The sequence below is a fragment of the Diplotaxodon limnothrissa genome, linkage group LG3 (genome assembly GCF_057381915.1).
Source record: "Diplotaxodon limnothrissa isolate DT_005_m linkage group LG3, D_limnothrissa_male_GT1.1, whole genome shotgun sequence".
NCBI classification, from domain to species: domain Eukaryota; kingdom Metazoa; phylum Chordata; class Actinopteri; order Cichliformes; family Cichlidae; genus Diplotaxodon; species Diplotaxodon limnothrissa.
Genome location: NC_140598.1, coordinates 33,209,863 through 33,228,093, shown reverse-complemented (window position 1 = coordinate 33,228,093; position 18,231 = coordinate 33,209,863). Strand labels below are relative to the sequence as shown.

The 18,231-nt window shown below is 38.6% G+C and overlaps 1 protein-coding gene across 1 annotated transcript; it reads left to right on the top strand.

Annotated features, from left to right (window-relative positions):
- The first annotated feature begins 13,091 nt into the window (after window positions 1-13,091).
- LOC146635448 (ladderlectin-like) lies at window positions 13,092-14,478 on the top strand. Its single transcript, XM_085350118.1, has 5 exons — window positions 13,092-13,152; window positions 13,502-13,610; window positions 13,726-13,858; window positions 14,010-14,121; window positions 14,408-14,478. The coding sequence occupies exons 1-5, from the start codon at window positions 13,092-13,094 to the stop codon at window positions 14,476-14,478; spliced, it is 486 nt and encodes a 161-aa protein (XP_085206244.1).
- Window positions 14,479-18,231: the final 3,753 nt, after the last annotated feature.

Here is an 18,231-nt window from a genome sequence, read left to right as displayed (position 1 = left end):
TCCAAAAAGCCAAATACACCACTGCAAATTTTAAACCAGGCTGCATATCCCATTAGGATCAAATTTTTGTTCTGCAAATTAACGCGGACACACACAAACAGGGATCAACACCTTCGCCAAGCTTAAAAGCTAGTTTAAACATAAAGGTGAGGTCCTAAAGAAAGGCCTGTAAGGTATATGATTTGTGTCAAGATGTTGCATTCACGGATGAGCACAGATATGAAGCTGTGGACAGGAAACCGGGGCTGAATGTGATCTGAACAGATGTACATAAATATGGCAAAAATCTGTTTCACATCCTGCAGTGAAGGTCATGTTTCATCGCAGCAAAACAAATACCATATCTGGGGATTTTTGCAGGAATTCGAGGTTTCTTTGAATTTTGTCCCGGGGCTGGAATTATTTACTATTTATGTTAATAGCTTGTGACATAATTTTAATGCATTTGTACATTTCTATGCAGATGATACAATTATTTATTGTGCTCAAAACATCAAGATGGTTTTTAAAGAATTACAGCTGGCTTTTGATTTTATACAGTCACAGCTGTGTCAGCTCAGACTGATTTTAATTGCTGAAAAAAACCAAGATCATGTTGTTCTCAAATAGAAACAGCATACCTGCAGTACTTACCTCTCTTGTATTTGCTCAAGACAATTTGTGTTGAAACTGTGGCTTCATACAAATACTTACAGTATTGTGATTGATAATAGTTTTTCCTTAAAGCTACATATTGACCCCTGATAAACAAATTGAGGCTTAAGTTGAAGTTCTTTTTATGAAATCTTTCACTGCAAGTCAAAGGCTTGTTGCTGCCAACTTTTTACCCCTTCTGGATTATGGTGATATAATTTACATATATCTACTTATTCTCTCCATCTGTTGGATTGTGTTTATAATGGGGCATTAAAATCTATAACCAGATGTAAACCTTTAACACACCACTGTTGACTTGTCCCCACTGTCCTTATTCAGGATGGTTCATTTATATCTTCATATATTAATCTGTTTCTGGTTTACTCCCCTCTTATTTGTCAGATTACATGTTACAGAAACAGTTTAGTCATGACTCAGGACTTTATTAGATTCACCTGTTCATACAGAGCTCAGACAAAAAGCATTCTCCTCATCTGCCCCGTCTTCATGGAGTTCATCACAGAAGGACTTGCAGCGCTCTCAATTGATTTCACTTGCAGACTTTAAAAATGACCTTGTGATATCATCACAGGGAACTTTTTCCTGTTTTTGACACTGTGAAAAGGTCATGCCAAATACTAATTTTTAAGGTTTTTTTTTTTAAAACTTCTTTGCCTAATATACTGTATTTCCAGTTGTATTTGAACATTTCAACAAGAGCACTCAGGTAGTCCATAACTCCCCCTGAAGGGGAAACATAGAACAGCTTTATGCTAATGTCAGCATTGCTAATATGGAAATCTACTCTAGTTTATTCATCTTTGTTTTTCATTGTAAAGTCATATAATTTTGTCTTTAAAGATAATGTTTTAAAGAACTTAAAAAAGAGCTCTTTAAAACAGATTAAAACAGCTTAAAGTTGGAAAATAATTTTTTTCTAATTCAAGTGACCCTAAGCTGTAAAAACTTGGGATTTTAGGATATATTTATAAATAACTTTAACTGAGAATCTTTATGGCATCATTGTGATGTCATAGGGGATCGTATTGAGAAAATAAAAAGGTGTGTTATACAGATCTCCCCATGCCCCTACACATGATGTATTTCTCTATTTTTTTCAAGTTTAACTCTGACTTTGGGCGCTATAAATGAAGGTTATGGTCAAATGCTTAGTCAACCCAGGGACTCGTGTCCCCTGGGACTAAACATGTGCTTGTGAACTTTGAAGACGATCCATAAAATGTTGTGGGTATTATAACGTTTAAACTTATTTTCACATTTGGTGTGATCTTTATCCAATTTTCACCAAAGTTCAGTTAGCTTGAGCTGTTGTTGGTATCTACCACACTAAATTTGTGAGCGATATCTTGAAAACTGTGGATGCTAGACTGCTAAAAAACAGACAGACAGACAGACACACAAACAGAAGTGATTATATACAGTATTTCTTCCCTGAACCTGTTTCTTCTTCTTTTTTTCTTCTTGTTTTTTTAAAATGAGGTGACTCAGAAACCATTGTATAGGATTGAATATTGACAATAAAGTCCTAATTAATTTCTAATTTTTTATTATTCTTATTCTTTTTCAATCCCGGTGATAGAAATGCACTTTCGGAACCTCAACTTTCACATTAAATGCAGCTACTCTGCAGTATGTCACCATAAAACTATTTTTAATATTTATCTTTTGGTGGAAGGTGGTGGATGGACATTAAGCAATCCTTAGTTTGGTGTGCAAACAGCTTTTACTGAGCCTTTTACAGCACTCAGCCCAAGTTCTTCTCCTTTTTTCTCTATCTGTGACAGAGCTAATCAGTGTATGGTATCATCACTGCTGCTGCAAAATTAAAAACTGAAACAATCTTGTAAAAATCAGCAAAACTTTACAGCATAAAGTTTTTTTCATGGTTTGTTTTAGGATTCTGTCAGAAGTTTGTCAAAGTCTTACCTTATATTTTTGCCGAGCTGACTGCTGAAACTCGTTAAAGACAACAGGATGAGTTGAAGTGTTTTATGACTTCATAAAGAGGAAGTATAAATCTCAGGGGTGACAGCTGGAACCAAGTGTGAAAAGAGGTAGTGAGCGTGACGTGAACTTTGGGAGGAAACCTTGTGAGTGCAAAAGTTTAAAAATATATTTCAAATGTACTATTTAACTATTTTCAGACTTTCTAAACTAAAATTGGAAAATTATATTAGGCTAAGTTATATCCAGAGAAAAATAAACTGTGTTACACTTTGTTAAATTTAATCACATATACTATTTGTTATCAGGAAAAAAAAAACTGACTGGAGAAGAACCAGTATTATAAAATTATTATCATGCACATGGTTTCAGTTCCAGAACATGCTTCAACCGCTGTGTGCACAGTACCATGACCACAATGATTTCCTGTTTCCTTTTGGCACACATAAACAACTACCATGCCGAGTTTGTAGGCGAGCATATATATTTATATATACATTAAAATTGCACTTGTCTATGTTTTAATATGATGTTACTGGATAAAGTTAATTGTAATCATATAAATAATAAATAAAATTTTATATTTATAGTGTACAGTGTCCTGTCTTCCTCCCCTCAACCCGAGCCGCTCGCTGCTAAAATGGCCAGACGAGCATAAATATTTTTTGATTTCACACAGTGCTGATGATAGTTAAACTGACTAAAACTGAAAAACGGGATACAGGCGGCTCTGTTGTACATCATCATCAGTCAGCAGTAAGGGTGTACTTAGTTTTTCACGCAGACTTCTTCTGCATTTTGGCTTACTTATTAATAAATAACCTAGGGCACTGTGTCATACTTGTAGGGAAACAGACATAGCGATCTGTTTCAACGTTTCAAACTGACACCAGTCCATGTCGGGTGGGGGATCATCAGTTTCTCAAAAAATTTGAGAGACTGATGATGACAGTACACAGGGTCATTCACCATTTATTTATATCATTTTTTTTTTCTCTTATGGCTCGGGATGCATTTATTACTTCTTGGCTGAACTACTGTAAAAGACTTCAGTTAATCCAATTTGCTGCAGCAAGAATACTAACAGGGACTAATATGTATTTAGTCCCTGTTAGTCTCCTATATTGGCTTTTCTTCTCTAGCTCCCTGCTAAATCCAGAGATGAATGTATACTCCTTCTCCTCTTGAATAAACAGGTAATATAAGGTCATCCTTAATGACCTTTTAGTACCATATCACCCTATTAGAGCACTTCCCTCTCAGACTGCAGGCGCTTACTTGTTGTTCCTAGTGTATTTAAAAGTAGAATGGGAGGCAGAGCCTTCAGTTTTCATGTCTGCTTTCAACCAGCTCCCAGTTTGAGACAGACACCCTCTCTACTTTTAAGATTGGGTTCAAAACTTTCTTTTTTGTTGGCATGATTTTGGTGAAATCCTCCATGTTGTTTTGCAAAATTACAGGAAACAACCTGTTTTTTTTAAAACCAGAGTGATGTAAATGGTCGCTTAACACATTTAAATGAAAAATCACAAGACAATAAAAAGGCACAAACATGGTAAATAATTCCAGTACAGTAACTCCAATTACTGGAGGTGAGGACCAGCTACAGTTGCCCATATCAGCACGTGTCAATCACAATGCCATGAAACAACTGTGTGGCAGGGAGGATTAGGACCAGGACTCATGAGTCAAGAAATGAACTCAAAGCAGCTTTCATGCTGGAGTCTTTCATAATACAAAACTAAGAATCCAGGGAAACAGAGCAATGGAGCACACAGAACTGAAGGAGACTGCAACAAAGGACAAGTGGAGGCAATAAATATACACCAGGTAATGAGGGCAGAGGGAAAAGGTGGGAAATGCAATGGGAACACATCAGAAATAACAACACAACGAAATTTAAATTCACTACAAAGTACATAAAGAATAAAACAGGAAACAACATTGAGACAGAAACTAAAGAAATAAAATTCGACACAGAATCAACATTTGAGGAACCATGACACACGCCCCTAAATTTTCCTAAAAAATCCAAATTGTGACTATACCTGCATGGTAGTTTGCAATACAGGTATCTTACCACATGATGGGACTGTAGCCTGGTTTGCCTCACAGTTTCTCTAATGCTGGATCTCGTGGTTGTAGTTGCAGTGTTTTCAAGTCAGTGGAAATATTTAATAAACAACAAGTAACTGCAACAATCTAGTGACCAAAGCAAAGCAATTACCAGTTTCACTTAAAACCTAAAGCCTACCTACAGCTTTATGTCGGCTAGCAGTCGTTGCCAGTTGCCAGGGTGCAAACTCAAGATGAAAGATTTTCATTCTTGAGTTTTGATCTTATTTGGAAAACAAACAAAAAAAGAAACCCACTGACAGCTAAGGGTTTAGTAGAGGTGAGGGCACTTCCTACCAGATTTGGCTTAAGTGTGGATGCCTCCCTTTGCTAGCTAAGTTTATTGACTCAGAGCATAAAATGCAGCCGTTTTTTATATAACCATTTAAAACTATTTACAGAACAATCAGGTGTGCTGCATCATATCAGAAGGCACACAAATTATTTGTGCCACTCCAAAATAAAAGTTTTTGTCCACTCTAAGACATATAGATGATAGAAAACAAACAAACAAATAAAATGTTATCGTATTAACAATAAAGAATTTTTGGTCAACCAGCAAACATTTGGGCCAAAAAAAATTGGATCAGCTGTGGCTAAGGTGGTAGAGCAGGTCATCTGCCAACTGGAAAGTTGGTGGATGACGCTTTACGTATCCACAGGCAAGTTACTGAACCCAAAGTTGCCTCTGATGCATACATCAGAGCATGTGTGAATGCTAGATTGCACTCAGACATAGATAAAAGCGCTGCATGAATGTGTGTGCTTTTGGGACGAGACCTATAGTAGAAAACCAGCAACACCACCAAAACAACAACCACAACCAAATCCCACTTCTGAGTATTGTTTTAATCTCAGTTAGCTCTCAGGTAGCAGACAGTAAATTGTTCCTAATGTGTGTAACCACTGTTCCTCACAGTGGGGAAAATAATTCAACTCTCTAATTTTATGGTAGTTTCAGTTCTCTCTCTCTCTCTCTCTTTTTAAGATAGAACCAGAATATGAACAAAAATCCAGTTCCTTAAAATGGAGGAAATAATTATGGTCTCTAATTTTATGGTAGATTCATTTCTCTCTCTTATTTTAAGATAGACACAGAATATCAAAAATGCTGTGGTCAGAAGAAGACAAAAATGCAGGTTGAATTCATACCAAACAGCTTTGGAGGGAACGTAATGTGGACTGTGACCCAAAGAAGACCATCCCCACAGTCAGACAGAGATGGAAACAGCTTAACAGCACAAAAATGACTCAAAACATACTGGAAAGGTAAGCAGTAGCTAAAAATGAACCACATTAAGCTCATAGAGTGGAATAGCTAATCTTTCGACTTGGTAGAACTTCTGTTGAGGGAGCTGAAGCTTGGAGTTTCCAAGCAGCAGCCGAGAAACCTAAAAGATTTAGAGAGTTTCTGTAAAGAGGACTGAGCCAAAATGCCTCACGACATGTGTGCAGACCTGGTGACCAGCTACAAAAAATGCTTATCATGGTGGAGTTTGGGTCAATTCAGGAAAAGGCATCACATTTCATGTTAAAATACTGTAATCATAATTATGGTAATTTTTTATGCTATCAAAATATGAAACGGGTCAAATATCATTTAACACGTATGTAAAAGTTGAATGTGACGGGTTGTGGTTTGTGGCTCAGCCGAAGGGGAGGGGTGGAGCAGTGGGTTGAGGGATCAGTGCTGGGGAAGGCTGGCTGGTACAGTTGATTTGCATCATGCTAACCACTGTAACTATAGTTCACTAAAATGCATCTAGAGGTCTGCCTGTGTTATACGCCAGGGTTCGTGTAAAATTCATACAAATACCCAATGAAAGCATGTAAGTCTTTTACTTGCAAATAACCTCACTATCATAGTATCGTCAATTAGCCAACAGCTGCGGTTGTATTCTTAAGAAATATCCTTCAAAATTGAAGTACGAACATTATGTCACAAGAGTTGTGGCTTCATGTCTAACATATCATCTTTAAAAGATTCAACCACAGGAAATAGATGTTTGTAAAAACACTTCCAGAGTGTGAAAGGTGAAATTTTTATTTGTTGTTGTTGGGTTTTCTTTATAAGGCTCACACAACGTTAAGTTTATCAAATGTTTGCAGAGGTGCTAAGGAAGCTGCAATATCCTTTGTCTTTCCAACCACGTGTTTTTCATGACTGATTAACCAAAATTGTTCAGAAATTTGTCATTATCATTGCCTCTATGGATCTTGTGCTCAGTTTGTTCCTGTGCTGCCATGATTAGTGCCTCTGTGCTCTATTTTGGTGTCTCCCAATTTTCCCTGTCTTGTCTCCAGCTGGTGCAAAAATGCAGCTGTACTTTTAACTGATACACAGAAGAGAGTTTTGGCCTGTTTTCTTCTGTTTTGGCCTCACTGGCCTGGCCCGTTCATTTTATAGTTCATTTATAATTATTTTGTTTTTAAGTCTTTAAAATGTCTTGCCCGATCCCATCTCTCTGAGCACTTACATTTGCATGTACTTTCCCAGTCCTTCAGGTCAACTGAACAGCTGCTCCTGAATTTGCCGAGGACACAACAAAAGCTCAGAGGGGACAGAGGTTTTGCTGTGGCAGCACCTAAGTTGGGGAATTTGCTGCAGCTGCATATTACACAGGCTTCCTAACTGTCCACTTTAAGTCACTTCTTAAAACCCACCTCTTTTCATTTGCTACAGGATGAGAGTTGGCTTTAAGCTTCATTTATTTATTTTTTATTTTAATAATTTTATTCTAAATGTGATGTGTGTACTTTTGCAGGTGGTTGACCTTCAGGAGGGCAGGCCCGTGCCTTATCTTACGGCTGCACTTGGCTAGGCCCCTTGGACTAATAGAGGTCAGCTGAATCACTCTGACTCCTCACCCAGGACAAATCCACCTCGGGAGACCAGGGCGAGCGTCCCTGACAACATAACCCCGGAATCACTGGGACACTCAACCCCTCCACCATGATAAGATGATGACTCATATGTGTCTCTTTTTGTGCCTCTTAAACATCGTGGTTACAACTCTGACGCAATAGTACCTGCTGCTCACTCTAGGACTTATTGTCAATGTCCATTGTGGTTGTGTTGTGTTTGTGTCACGCACAAATGATGTTACAGGACTTTCAGCCGCATTGCTATAATGACTGATTAGAGTCGAGTCGAGCTGGGTAGGTACGAGTGAAAAAGAGGCAATGGTATCTAGCTGCATACACATAACAGTACCATGGTTTTCAGTAACAGGGTGAAAAGTCCTGAAGTCATTTCTGGCCAATATATGTTCTTCAACACACACATTAAATATGTAGGACTGCTTCGTTTGAGAAATATCAGTAATAGTAGACACATCCTGAAATATCTTAGAGCAGGGGTGGGGGAACTCCAGGCCTCGAGGGCCGGTGTCCTGCAGGTTTTAGATGTCTTTCATCCAACACAGCTGATTTAAATGACTAAATTACCTCCTCACCATGTCTTGATGTTCTCCAGAGGCCTGGTAATGAACTACTCATTTGATTCAGGTGTCTTGACCCAGAGTGATATTTGAAGCCTGCAGGACATCGGCCCTTGAGGCCTGGACCACCCCTGTCTTACAGTGATGCTAAAGAGCTACTTCATGCACTCATTACTTCTAGGCTTGATTGTTATAAGTCATTATTATTATTAGGTCACTAAAAGCTCCCTAAAAAGCCACAACATCATAATGAGTGTTAACAGGAACAAAAAAATGTTTCCCATATTAGCTGCCATCCAAAACCCAACAATGTATGCGAGGAAAGGTATTTTAAAATCAAAGTCTGAAATACAAAGTTTTGGTAAAACTTACAGTTGGAGGTTTGATTGTGGGATCATAGTTCAACCCTTAGTTATGCTACTATAGGCTGCTGATGGGCTTACCATGATTAGTTATTCTTAAACTCTGGTGCTTTCCAATATTGTGTCGTTTCTCTGTCTTCTTTTCTTCTTTTCTGGTAAGTGCTTGTGCATCAACCAGAATGCAGCCTGTGTCAGTTGCTCCCATTTTTTCTTCTTATTTTTTCTCCCCACTTCTTTACTTCAAGTTCAAGTTCAATGTGGGTTCATAAAATAGTGATGTGCCATTCTGTTGTTGCAGCGTGTGAGAAGAGCCGACTCCCGTTGAGGTGAGCCAGCTCTGTGGAGAATCCATGCAGGTAGTGTAGTGGTAGAGGCCAGGTAAGCACAGAGAGCTGGGGACCTGGATTTAAATTCAGCCACGTTAGGAGAAAGTTAAGAGAATAGAAAGTAGGAACAACTGGCTGCAATTCGAAAACATTGTCCTTCTGTTGTTGCAGAAAGGAAAAAGACTGCAAAACTGAGTGCAAAATGTACAAACTGAAAATATCAATCAGAGCAGGGTCAACAATAAACATATACACTCACTCGTCCATACAGCTGGAGGAGATCTGCCCTTTTCCTCCAGCCACTGACCCTAGAGCAGTTTCCCATTTTGAGTACTTCTATAGTATCCATTGTCTTGCCGAAAACTGCAGGTATACACTGGCCTTCAGCAATTCAATAATTGTACATTTAGGAAAATGGGTGCATTTATTCCAAAACAAATGACCCAAGGCAAACGGATAAGTGTTAATGAGAAACTGGGTAAGGAGCCAATTACTCCTCCAAAATGGAAAATGGCTAACAACATTTGTCCAATCTTTAAACACCATATCTATTCTTACCAGCAGTAGCAAATGCAAAAAGTAAGACATTTATGAAAATACTGAATAAACATGTCACACATGCATCCTTTGTATTTGAAGGCGCTGAGAGATACTAAATGAAGAGCCATTTGAGAGCTGTGCCAGCTGGCTCTTCAAAGGGAGCAGACCAAAAAGAACCAAATCTTTGAAAAGAACTAAAACCTCTCCGGAGGACATTAAAGAACCTTACTTTAGGTAGACCCAAAGTACTTAGTTGGGCAATATTTGAAAGTATGATATGGCTGCTTTATGTCATATAACACTTGAAAAATTGATTTCTTGTTGTTGATCCTTTTTCAACATAAATGCAAAAGCATCCCAAAATTAGCTGCGATGCTTAAATGCATCGCAGCTGAGACTAGAGCCACATGTCAGATATAGAAAGTCACCAAGTCATTCTTAAGGAGGAAGTGGAAGTGAAGGCTCACCACTTCCCTGTGTCCCTGTGTTCTGCCAAGGCTTCTGGCTTCAACCAGCACACAATTCACAAAGCTCTGGATGTGATATGCCAGATTAAGAGTGTATGCGACAAGATTTTGGACTTACTTTATTACTGTTTTGTGCATTTCCACAAACATTATTTGAATATATGTCAGTCTTGTCACTAACCATGTTTTTAATACAGTATTCTCAATGAGGATGCACCTGTAAGTAAATTCTAGGTTAAGCTTAAAGACATAAAAGAACATTTACATCGCCTGCCTACTTTATGTAATTGCTCTTCTGAATTGTTGTGGGTCCCGTTTGATCTGTAAATGTAATAAATATTTTGCCAGGTGATTAAACAGAAGTTGTTACTGTTATGTACTCTTTTCCTGTAAAATTAACAACAGAAAACATAATTATTCCATTTTCTTTTTCTTTTTTTTTTAAGTTTCTTCCATCTGATCTACAGACTGAAAGCTGTTGCCCAGACCTGGAGCTGGTTTCACCAACCATGCTGTGCAGTATGGCCAGACACCCGCAATTATTTTTCTTTTCTGTCCAATGGACATTGTTCCAGAAATCTTATTGTTCGTTTAGATACAACTTTGCAAATCTAAGGCATGATGCTATAGCCTTTGTAGAGAGGGACTGTTCTCCTGCCAACTCTGCCAAACAATCCATTCAGTGTATTTGCCAACTGAGGCCTGCAGTGTCGAAGATGAAGCTTTCAAGTTATTTGTTTTGTTCGTTTTTGAAGTGTCTCTGATCTTTGCACAGTCTCATATTGGATGAATTTTTTGGGATGTCCACGCTATCTTCAATTTTTTATTTCTCAGTTTAGAATTCTGTACTTTAGGTTGTTTGGAAATAGCCTTAAAACTGTCCCCCGATTGATGAGCAGCAAAGCTGCTTCTCTAAAATCATTGCTCATGTCTTTCACTCCTGGATGCTCTAGACCAGGGGTCTCAAACTCAAAATGAGCCACTGGCCACTGCTGGCACCGTCATCTCATTGGAGGGCCACTTTAGTGTTCAAGTAGTACAGAAAAAAAACAAAACACCCACTAATATTTCCTAAAATCAGTTTTGTTTGCTTTTTCAAATTTCAAATATTGTTAGGGTCCCTGGGTCGTTGACCCTGTTTTGGGTTTTTGGTTCTTTGATTTTGTTTATTTCATTATATTCTAGCTTTGTCTTATGGGTTATAGGATTATTCTTAGTTTAGGTTCTCTGTGTGGGTTTTGTTTGAGTTTTAGTGTTCTGGTTTTCTGACTGTGATCCATAGTTACTGTCTCCCCTGTCTGCTGTATCCCCGTGTCAAGTCTGTGTCTCTGTGTTATGTTTCCTGTTTTATGTTAATGTATTTGGTTTTGCTTCCCCCATCTGGTTAGGCCTGATTTTTGTTAGGCCAGCTGTGTTTCCCTCCTGTTACCCATTCCCTGATTGCTCCCTCTGTGTATTTTAGCCCTGTGTTTCTCTGCGTCAGTGTCACGATCTACCATCATCTTTTACTGTGTGTTCTATCTGTCTGCTAGCCTGCCTGATTAGGTTAGTTTTGTATTGTTATGCAACCAGTTTTCAGTTTTGCCATCCAGCATTAAAGCTGTATTTAAGTTCTCCTTTTGTTTCCGTGAGTCTGCACTTTGGGTCCACCACCCCTGCCTGCACACAGCCTTCATATGACAATAACAAGACAAAACTGCAAATGTTAACGCAATTTTCTTTCTCACTCTTAACCAACTGAAGCCTTTCATTGAACTGCCAAATAAACAAATTGGTCCTCTCTTTCTGGCCAGACACCTGGCAGCACTTCTGCTATGATTTTGTTTGTATTTAATTAAATAAAAATGCAGACATAAGTGTACACATTCGTTTTTGACTGTTAGTGAAAATTGTTTTCTTTTTGTTTATACTCTCTTGTTACCTCGGCCAGGTCCGTGGCTCCGAACCGTAGTAAAAGGACCTCTGGCTAATATGTTGGGTTCCGTGTCAGGCTCATAGCCGAAAACTAGCTTTACTGTCTGGGTCAACTTTGCTAGCGAGAGACAGAGAGAGGCGTTGAAAGGCTGCTCCAACTGAACTTATTGTTTTGGAGGAAAACATGAACACAGTGTACAGTCGAGTCTTAATAGCTTACTTACAATTGGGCTCTTCAGACACTCTTCTTGGCTGCAGTGGTTATTATTATATTTACATGCTTCCAGCTCCCATTTCTGGTTGGTGACAGCTTGTACTTTTCGACTCTCGTTTTTCTCCCTCCCTTGCGCTCACAGACACATAACGGGTATGGGAATCCATTCTCCCTGCAGCACAGACTACACTGCCTATGAGGCTACATTCTTTAGGGCTATGCCTGTAACACTCTGCCTATTGCCTTCATATGAAATCATTTTTTGAATAATAATTAAAAAAAATATTTCTTCATGTCAATATGTGAGCCGCAAGTAGAGGTGATGTGGGCCGCAAGTGGCCCGCGGGCCGCGAGTTTGAGACCCCTGCTCTAGACCATCCAACCAAGAAAACCTCAGCTTTTTTCACAGGACCACAAGCGTGTCTACCTGGCCTTGTGCTGGCCCAGGTGTGGGCCATACCAATGTTGCTAGTGATCAATTAACCAAGTGCACATGTTTAATAATTTTCATAATTTTGTTGTACATATACATTGACAATAAAGGGCCATTCTATTCTATTCTAAGTAGTAAGGGTGCATTTTGTTTTGTTTTTTTTTTACACATTGCTCGTGCATTTTAACTCCGTTTTTGTTTTATTTAATATGCATCGCACATAACTAATCAAGAAGCTGTATGTGAGACAAGTCTGTGACCGACAGATTAACTCATTATCGTGGTATCATCAGTTAACCAGTCAATGTAAAATTAAGTCAGCATGAGGCAGTTATTTTGGTTTTGGTGAGGAAACAAAGAAGTGCAATGAGTCACATGACGTACATGTTAAAAATTATGAAATGCACTTGCAGAGCTACCCGTTGTGGCGACACCTTGTGGCGAGGGAGCAGATAAAAATAGTTCCTGATTTAAACTAAGGGAACAGTATAAAAGCCCTGATGTCAAAGCTGTTAAGCATCTTCTCACTGGAAACCTGAAGCTACTGGGTGGTGCTGTCAAGAAATAAGACAAGACATTCAACAAAAGGTTTGCTGCAAAAACAGTTTATCTTCTTTTCTTTAATAAACTGTCAATCACTTTGGGTCTTCTGTTTTTTAAAGAGATTCTGAATATCAACATGAAGCTGCTGACTGTGTCTGCACTTCTTTGTGCAGTGATGGTTGTGACCACTGTTGCTGGTGAGAATTGCAGTATTATTTATTAAAGTCATCCTCTGCTGTTTTAATCTGCCCTGCTTTTCCAGATGGAAAATGCAGAGGGATCAATTCAGTCACGTCAGTCAGAATATTACTGATTTTCCCCCAAACTTGTCTCATTTCTGCCATGCTAAAGAGGAGAATGATATGTCAATATTATATATTTTTTTAGCTACATTTGTAGGAGAAAGAGTGTGGTTTTTTTTTTTTTAAGAGTTAGTCATTCATAAAATTAGTTTCATGTACATATAAATACATTTATACAAAAAAAAAAAAAACCCCAAGAAAAACACAAATTGCTTTTACTAAAGTATTCTTTGCTCGTCTTCAGGACAGCATCTTGTCGTCAAGAGATTTCGGCACTGGTATTTTGGTTGGAGTAGGTACGGAAACAGATACTTCCGCTACTTTCCCTTTCACTATAGAAGCTCAGGTAAACAGTTATTTGGATTCACTATTTACTCTTTCTCTGTTTGCTAATTTGTTTTCTGAAGTCTTGCTTTGTTAAATCGCAAATCTTGAAATTTCTGGTGTCTGTTTATCTCCACTACAGAGACACTGTCAGTCCATGCATGTAAACCTGGCATCTGTACACAGCCTTGGAGAGTACCGCAAGATTCAGAGGGTCATATATCGTTCCACTCACAGTTACCCAGTTACATGGATTGGAGGCTCTGATGCTCAACAGGTATACTACTCATAATTATGCATGGTCTGACAGTTAGAAAGATTACTCTAGCCATAGAGAATTGGGCTTTGAAAAACAGTCTCTCTAAAAACAAGCTACATGCTATGAATATTCAATAATGTTTTATTGTCGATTTTATTGCTTTTTCTAGGAGCGTTATTGGTTTTGGATTGATGGAACTCCTTTTACATACGCATACTGGTGTCGTGGAGAGCCTAACAACATTGGGGGCAGAGAGCACTGCCTACACATGAACTGGACAGGTGAATCCTCAAATGAAAGTATTCTATGAATATTGAGGGGAAAATGTTGTCAAAGTATCCACGATTTCCCAAATAATTCTCATTTATTTGGCATGACAACTAGTAACAAGACAGCTGTTGTATTTTTTTTTTTTTTTTATCAAATCAAACTTGTTTTTTAAACAACAATTACACAGTGTTGTGTTTTCCACAAATTTAATGTTTTTATTTTAATTTCTTTTAGTGTAGATTTGTATATGTGTAAATGATTATGGTTTCAATTAATGTCAATGTTTGCTGCTTGCAGGACTGAAGTGTATGAATGACAAATCCTGTAACTATCGATACCCATTTGTCTGCGTCAAGAAAAGAAGATAACTCCTTGTCTGACGTGAAGCTATAGTTCACCAAACAAAGAAGCAAATAATCTCAATTACCCCGGAAGAATCTTTTTTATATCTTTACTCCTTTTATTTTGCTGTAATGCTACATAAGGAATGAATCGGCAAACGCCGTAACCTGGAGCTGGATTGTCTCTTTTAATAGCATCAAAATGAATGTGTAATGGAAAGAATGCTTTTAGCAAAACTTCATTCGACTGCATGAACTCTTCTTTCTCGCCTCCATTATTAAACTCTTAAGCATTGAATCAAATTGGTCTGTGAGTCATTGTTGTATGTTATATTTTCATTGGTCTACTGCTAAACATGAAAGAAATCCATGCGTAAACATCCCGATTTTCAAATAAATGCATATTTTTATGTGCATATTTCATTAAATGGAACAACATTCACCCCTTTTTCAGATTTAGGTGACTTTCTTTGCAGCTTACAGCTTGCAACCTATTTACACAATCAAACAACACAAAACCTATTTCCGTCTGTTCTCTTATTAGCTATCCTTATCAGGAGCATGGGTGGCCTGAAGCCTATCCCAACTACCAGAGGCAGGGTACACCCTGGATAGATTGCTAGTCTGACGGAAGGATAGAGACAGACTACCATTCACACTCACATTCACACCTATTGGCAATTTAGTATCACCACCACCAACAAACTTTATTTATATAACACATTTAAAACCAGTGGTGTACAAAAGTGCTTAACATACAACAGGGTGAGATGAAGTAGCAGGGAAGGATGAGGGCTATGGCAAAGTACCAACATACTAGCATGTTAGATGGCATTAAAAAGACAGAACAAAAGTGACTGGGAAGATGATCTTAGTGCTCTAGTAGGGGTGTATACAGGGAGTGCAGAATTATTAGGCAAATGAGTATTTTGTCCACATCATCCTCTTCATGCATGTTGTCTTACTCCAAGCTGTATAGGCTCGAAAGCTTACTACCAATTAAGCATATTAGGTGATGTGCATCTCTGTAATGAGAAGGGGTGTGGTCTAATCACATCAACACCCTATATCAGGTGTGCATAATTATTAGGCAACTTCCTTTCCTTTAGCAAAATGGGTCAAAAGAAGGACTTGACAGGCTCAGAAAAGTCAAAAACAGTGAGATATCTTGCAGAGGGATGCAGCAGTCTCAAAATTGCAAAGCTTCTGATCATCGAACAATCAAGCGTTTCATTCAAAATAGTCAACAGGCTCGCAAGAAGCGTGTGGAAAAACCAAGGCGCAAAATAACTGCCCATGAACTGAGAAAAGTCAAGCGTGCAGCTGCCAAGATGCCACTTGCCACCAGTTTGGCCATATTTCAGAGCTGCAACATCACTGGAGTGCCCAAAAGCACAAGGTGTGCAATACTCAGAGACATGGCCAAGGTAAGAAAGGCTGAAAGACGACCACCACTGAACAAGACACACAAGCTGAAACGTCAAGACTGGGCCAAGAAATATCTCAAGACTGGTTTTTCTAAGGTTTTATGGACTGATGAAATGAGAGTGAGTCTTGATGGGCCAGATGGATGGGCCCGTGGCTGGATTGGTAAAGGGCAGAGAGCTCCAGTCCGACTCAGACGCCAGCAAGGTGGAGGTGGAGTACTGGTTTGGGCTGGTATCATCAAAGATGAGCTTGTGGGGCCTTTTCGGGTTGAGGATGGAGTCAAGCTCAACTCCCAGTCCTACTGCCAGTTTCTGGAAGACACCATCTTCAAGCAGTGGTACAGGAAGAAGTCTGCATCCTTCAAGAAAAACATGATTTTCATGCAGGACAATGCTCCATCACACGCGTCCAAGTACTCCACAGCGCTGCTGGCAAGAAAGGGTATAAAAGAAGAAAAACTAATGACATGGCCTCCTTGTTCACCTGATCTGAACCCCATTGAGAACCTGTGGTCCATCATCAAATGTGAGATTTAAAGGAGGGAAAACAGTACACCTCTCTGAACAGTGTCTGGGAGGCTGTGGTTGCTGCTGCACGCAATGTTGATGGTGAACAGATCAAAACACTGACAGAATCCATGGATGGCAGGCTTTTGAGTGTCCTTGCAAAGAAAGGTGGCTATATTGGTCGCTGATTTGTTTTTGTTTTGTTTTTGAATGTCAGAAATGTATATTTGTGAATGTGGAGATGTTATATTGGTTTCACTGGTAAAAATAAATAATTGAAATGGGTATATATTCGTTTTTTGTTAAGTTGCCTAATAATTATGCACAGTAATAGTCACCTGCACACACAGATATCCCCCTAAAATAGCTAAAACTAAAAACTACTTCCAAAAACATTCAGCTTTGATATTAATGAGTTTTTTGGATTCATTGAGAACATGGTTGTTGTTCAATAATAAAATCATTCCTCAAAAATACAACTTGCCTAATAATTCTGCACTCCCTCTAATAAGTAGCTCAATGAGGTAGCTTGGAGATATATTGTTAATAATTCGGAAGGTGAGCAGCAGGATTTTGAATTGAATGTGATACTAACCAATCAACCTGATCTCACTAACTATGGTGGTGCAGTGCTTGGCACTGTTGCCTCACCACTTTCAAATCCACCACCTGACACAGATAACGTGTGTGGTGTTTGCATGTTCTGTCTGGGTACTCCAGCTTCCTCCCAAAGTTCACAAACATGCAGTTAGAGGGGGTAACTTATACAACCTGCAATTTTTAAACACCAATCAAAAACACTGCTGCCTGTCAAAGCACAGATCAAGAAACAATAGTCGAGGGAATAAAGGATTTTACTCTAATTCTGCGCATAAAATAGTGGCGACTAGAAGCAAGTAAGCTTGTCTAAGGTGACTCCATTCCTTCCATACGATCATGTGAAACAGAATGTACTCCTTATTTCAATTCTAAGGTTTTACCCATGAGGACATAAAGAATCATCCCACAGTTCTGAGGTTAGCGTTAGCATGGGGGATGATATTGAGTAATTACTCTGCACACAGAGAACAACCAATATAAAATCCCTATTTCTCTAAACTCCCTAGTCAATAAAAAATACTGGCGGCTGCCAGTGCTACCCCTCATCCTCCTAGTACCACAACTGTGGTATTATTTTGAATTACTTTACTTTAAATTAGAGAAGCACAGCTATTGCAGGGGGGGGGCGCGGTATGAAAAGGGTAAAAAAAACAACAAAAAAACGCTTGGACACGCGTTGGGGGGAGGGGGGGGGGCGGACATTTTTCTTTGTAAAACAAAGGGGGCCTAGCAAAAAAAGTTTGGGAACCACTGCCCTAACTCATCTGTATCTAAAAATGAAATTAAAGTATGCCATCCATACTTTTTATGGGTAATGTGATGCTGAGTGTTAAAACAGAGTTTATCTACATGTGTTTTTGCTCATAATTAAATTATCTCTGATTTTAATCAAAAGTATAATTAAATATGATGTGTAATAATAATACTAATCACACTCAATACTTTAATTCGTATATCAGTCTAACTAATATGATGAATACGAAAATATATTCTGAATAATAAAATGATCTGCATGTAGTTGTCTGTTTGTGCTAAAAATAACTGTGGGTGAGGGGAAACTGAAAAAAAAATGATATTGAATATATTGCAAACACAGGAAAAAAGTACTGCTATGTAACAGAGTTAAAAATAAATCATGTTGGAGTCATAGTATGGAGGGTGCTGAGTGCCAAAATGTTGGCAGCAGGAACCGACAAAAAGGCTCCTGACCAGATATTTGCAGTTTTTTATTTAAAGTTTACCTACA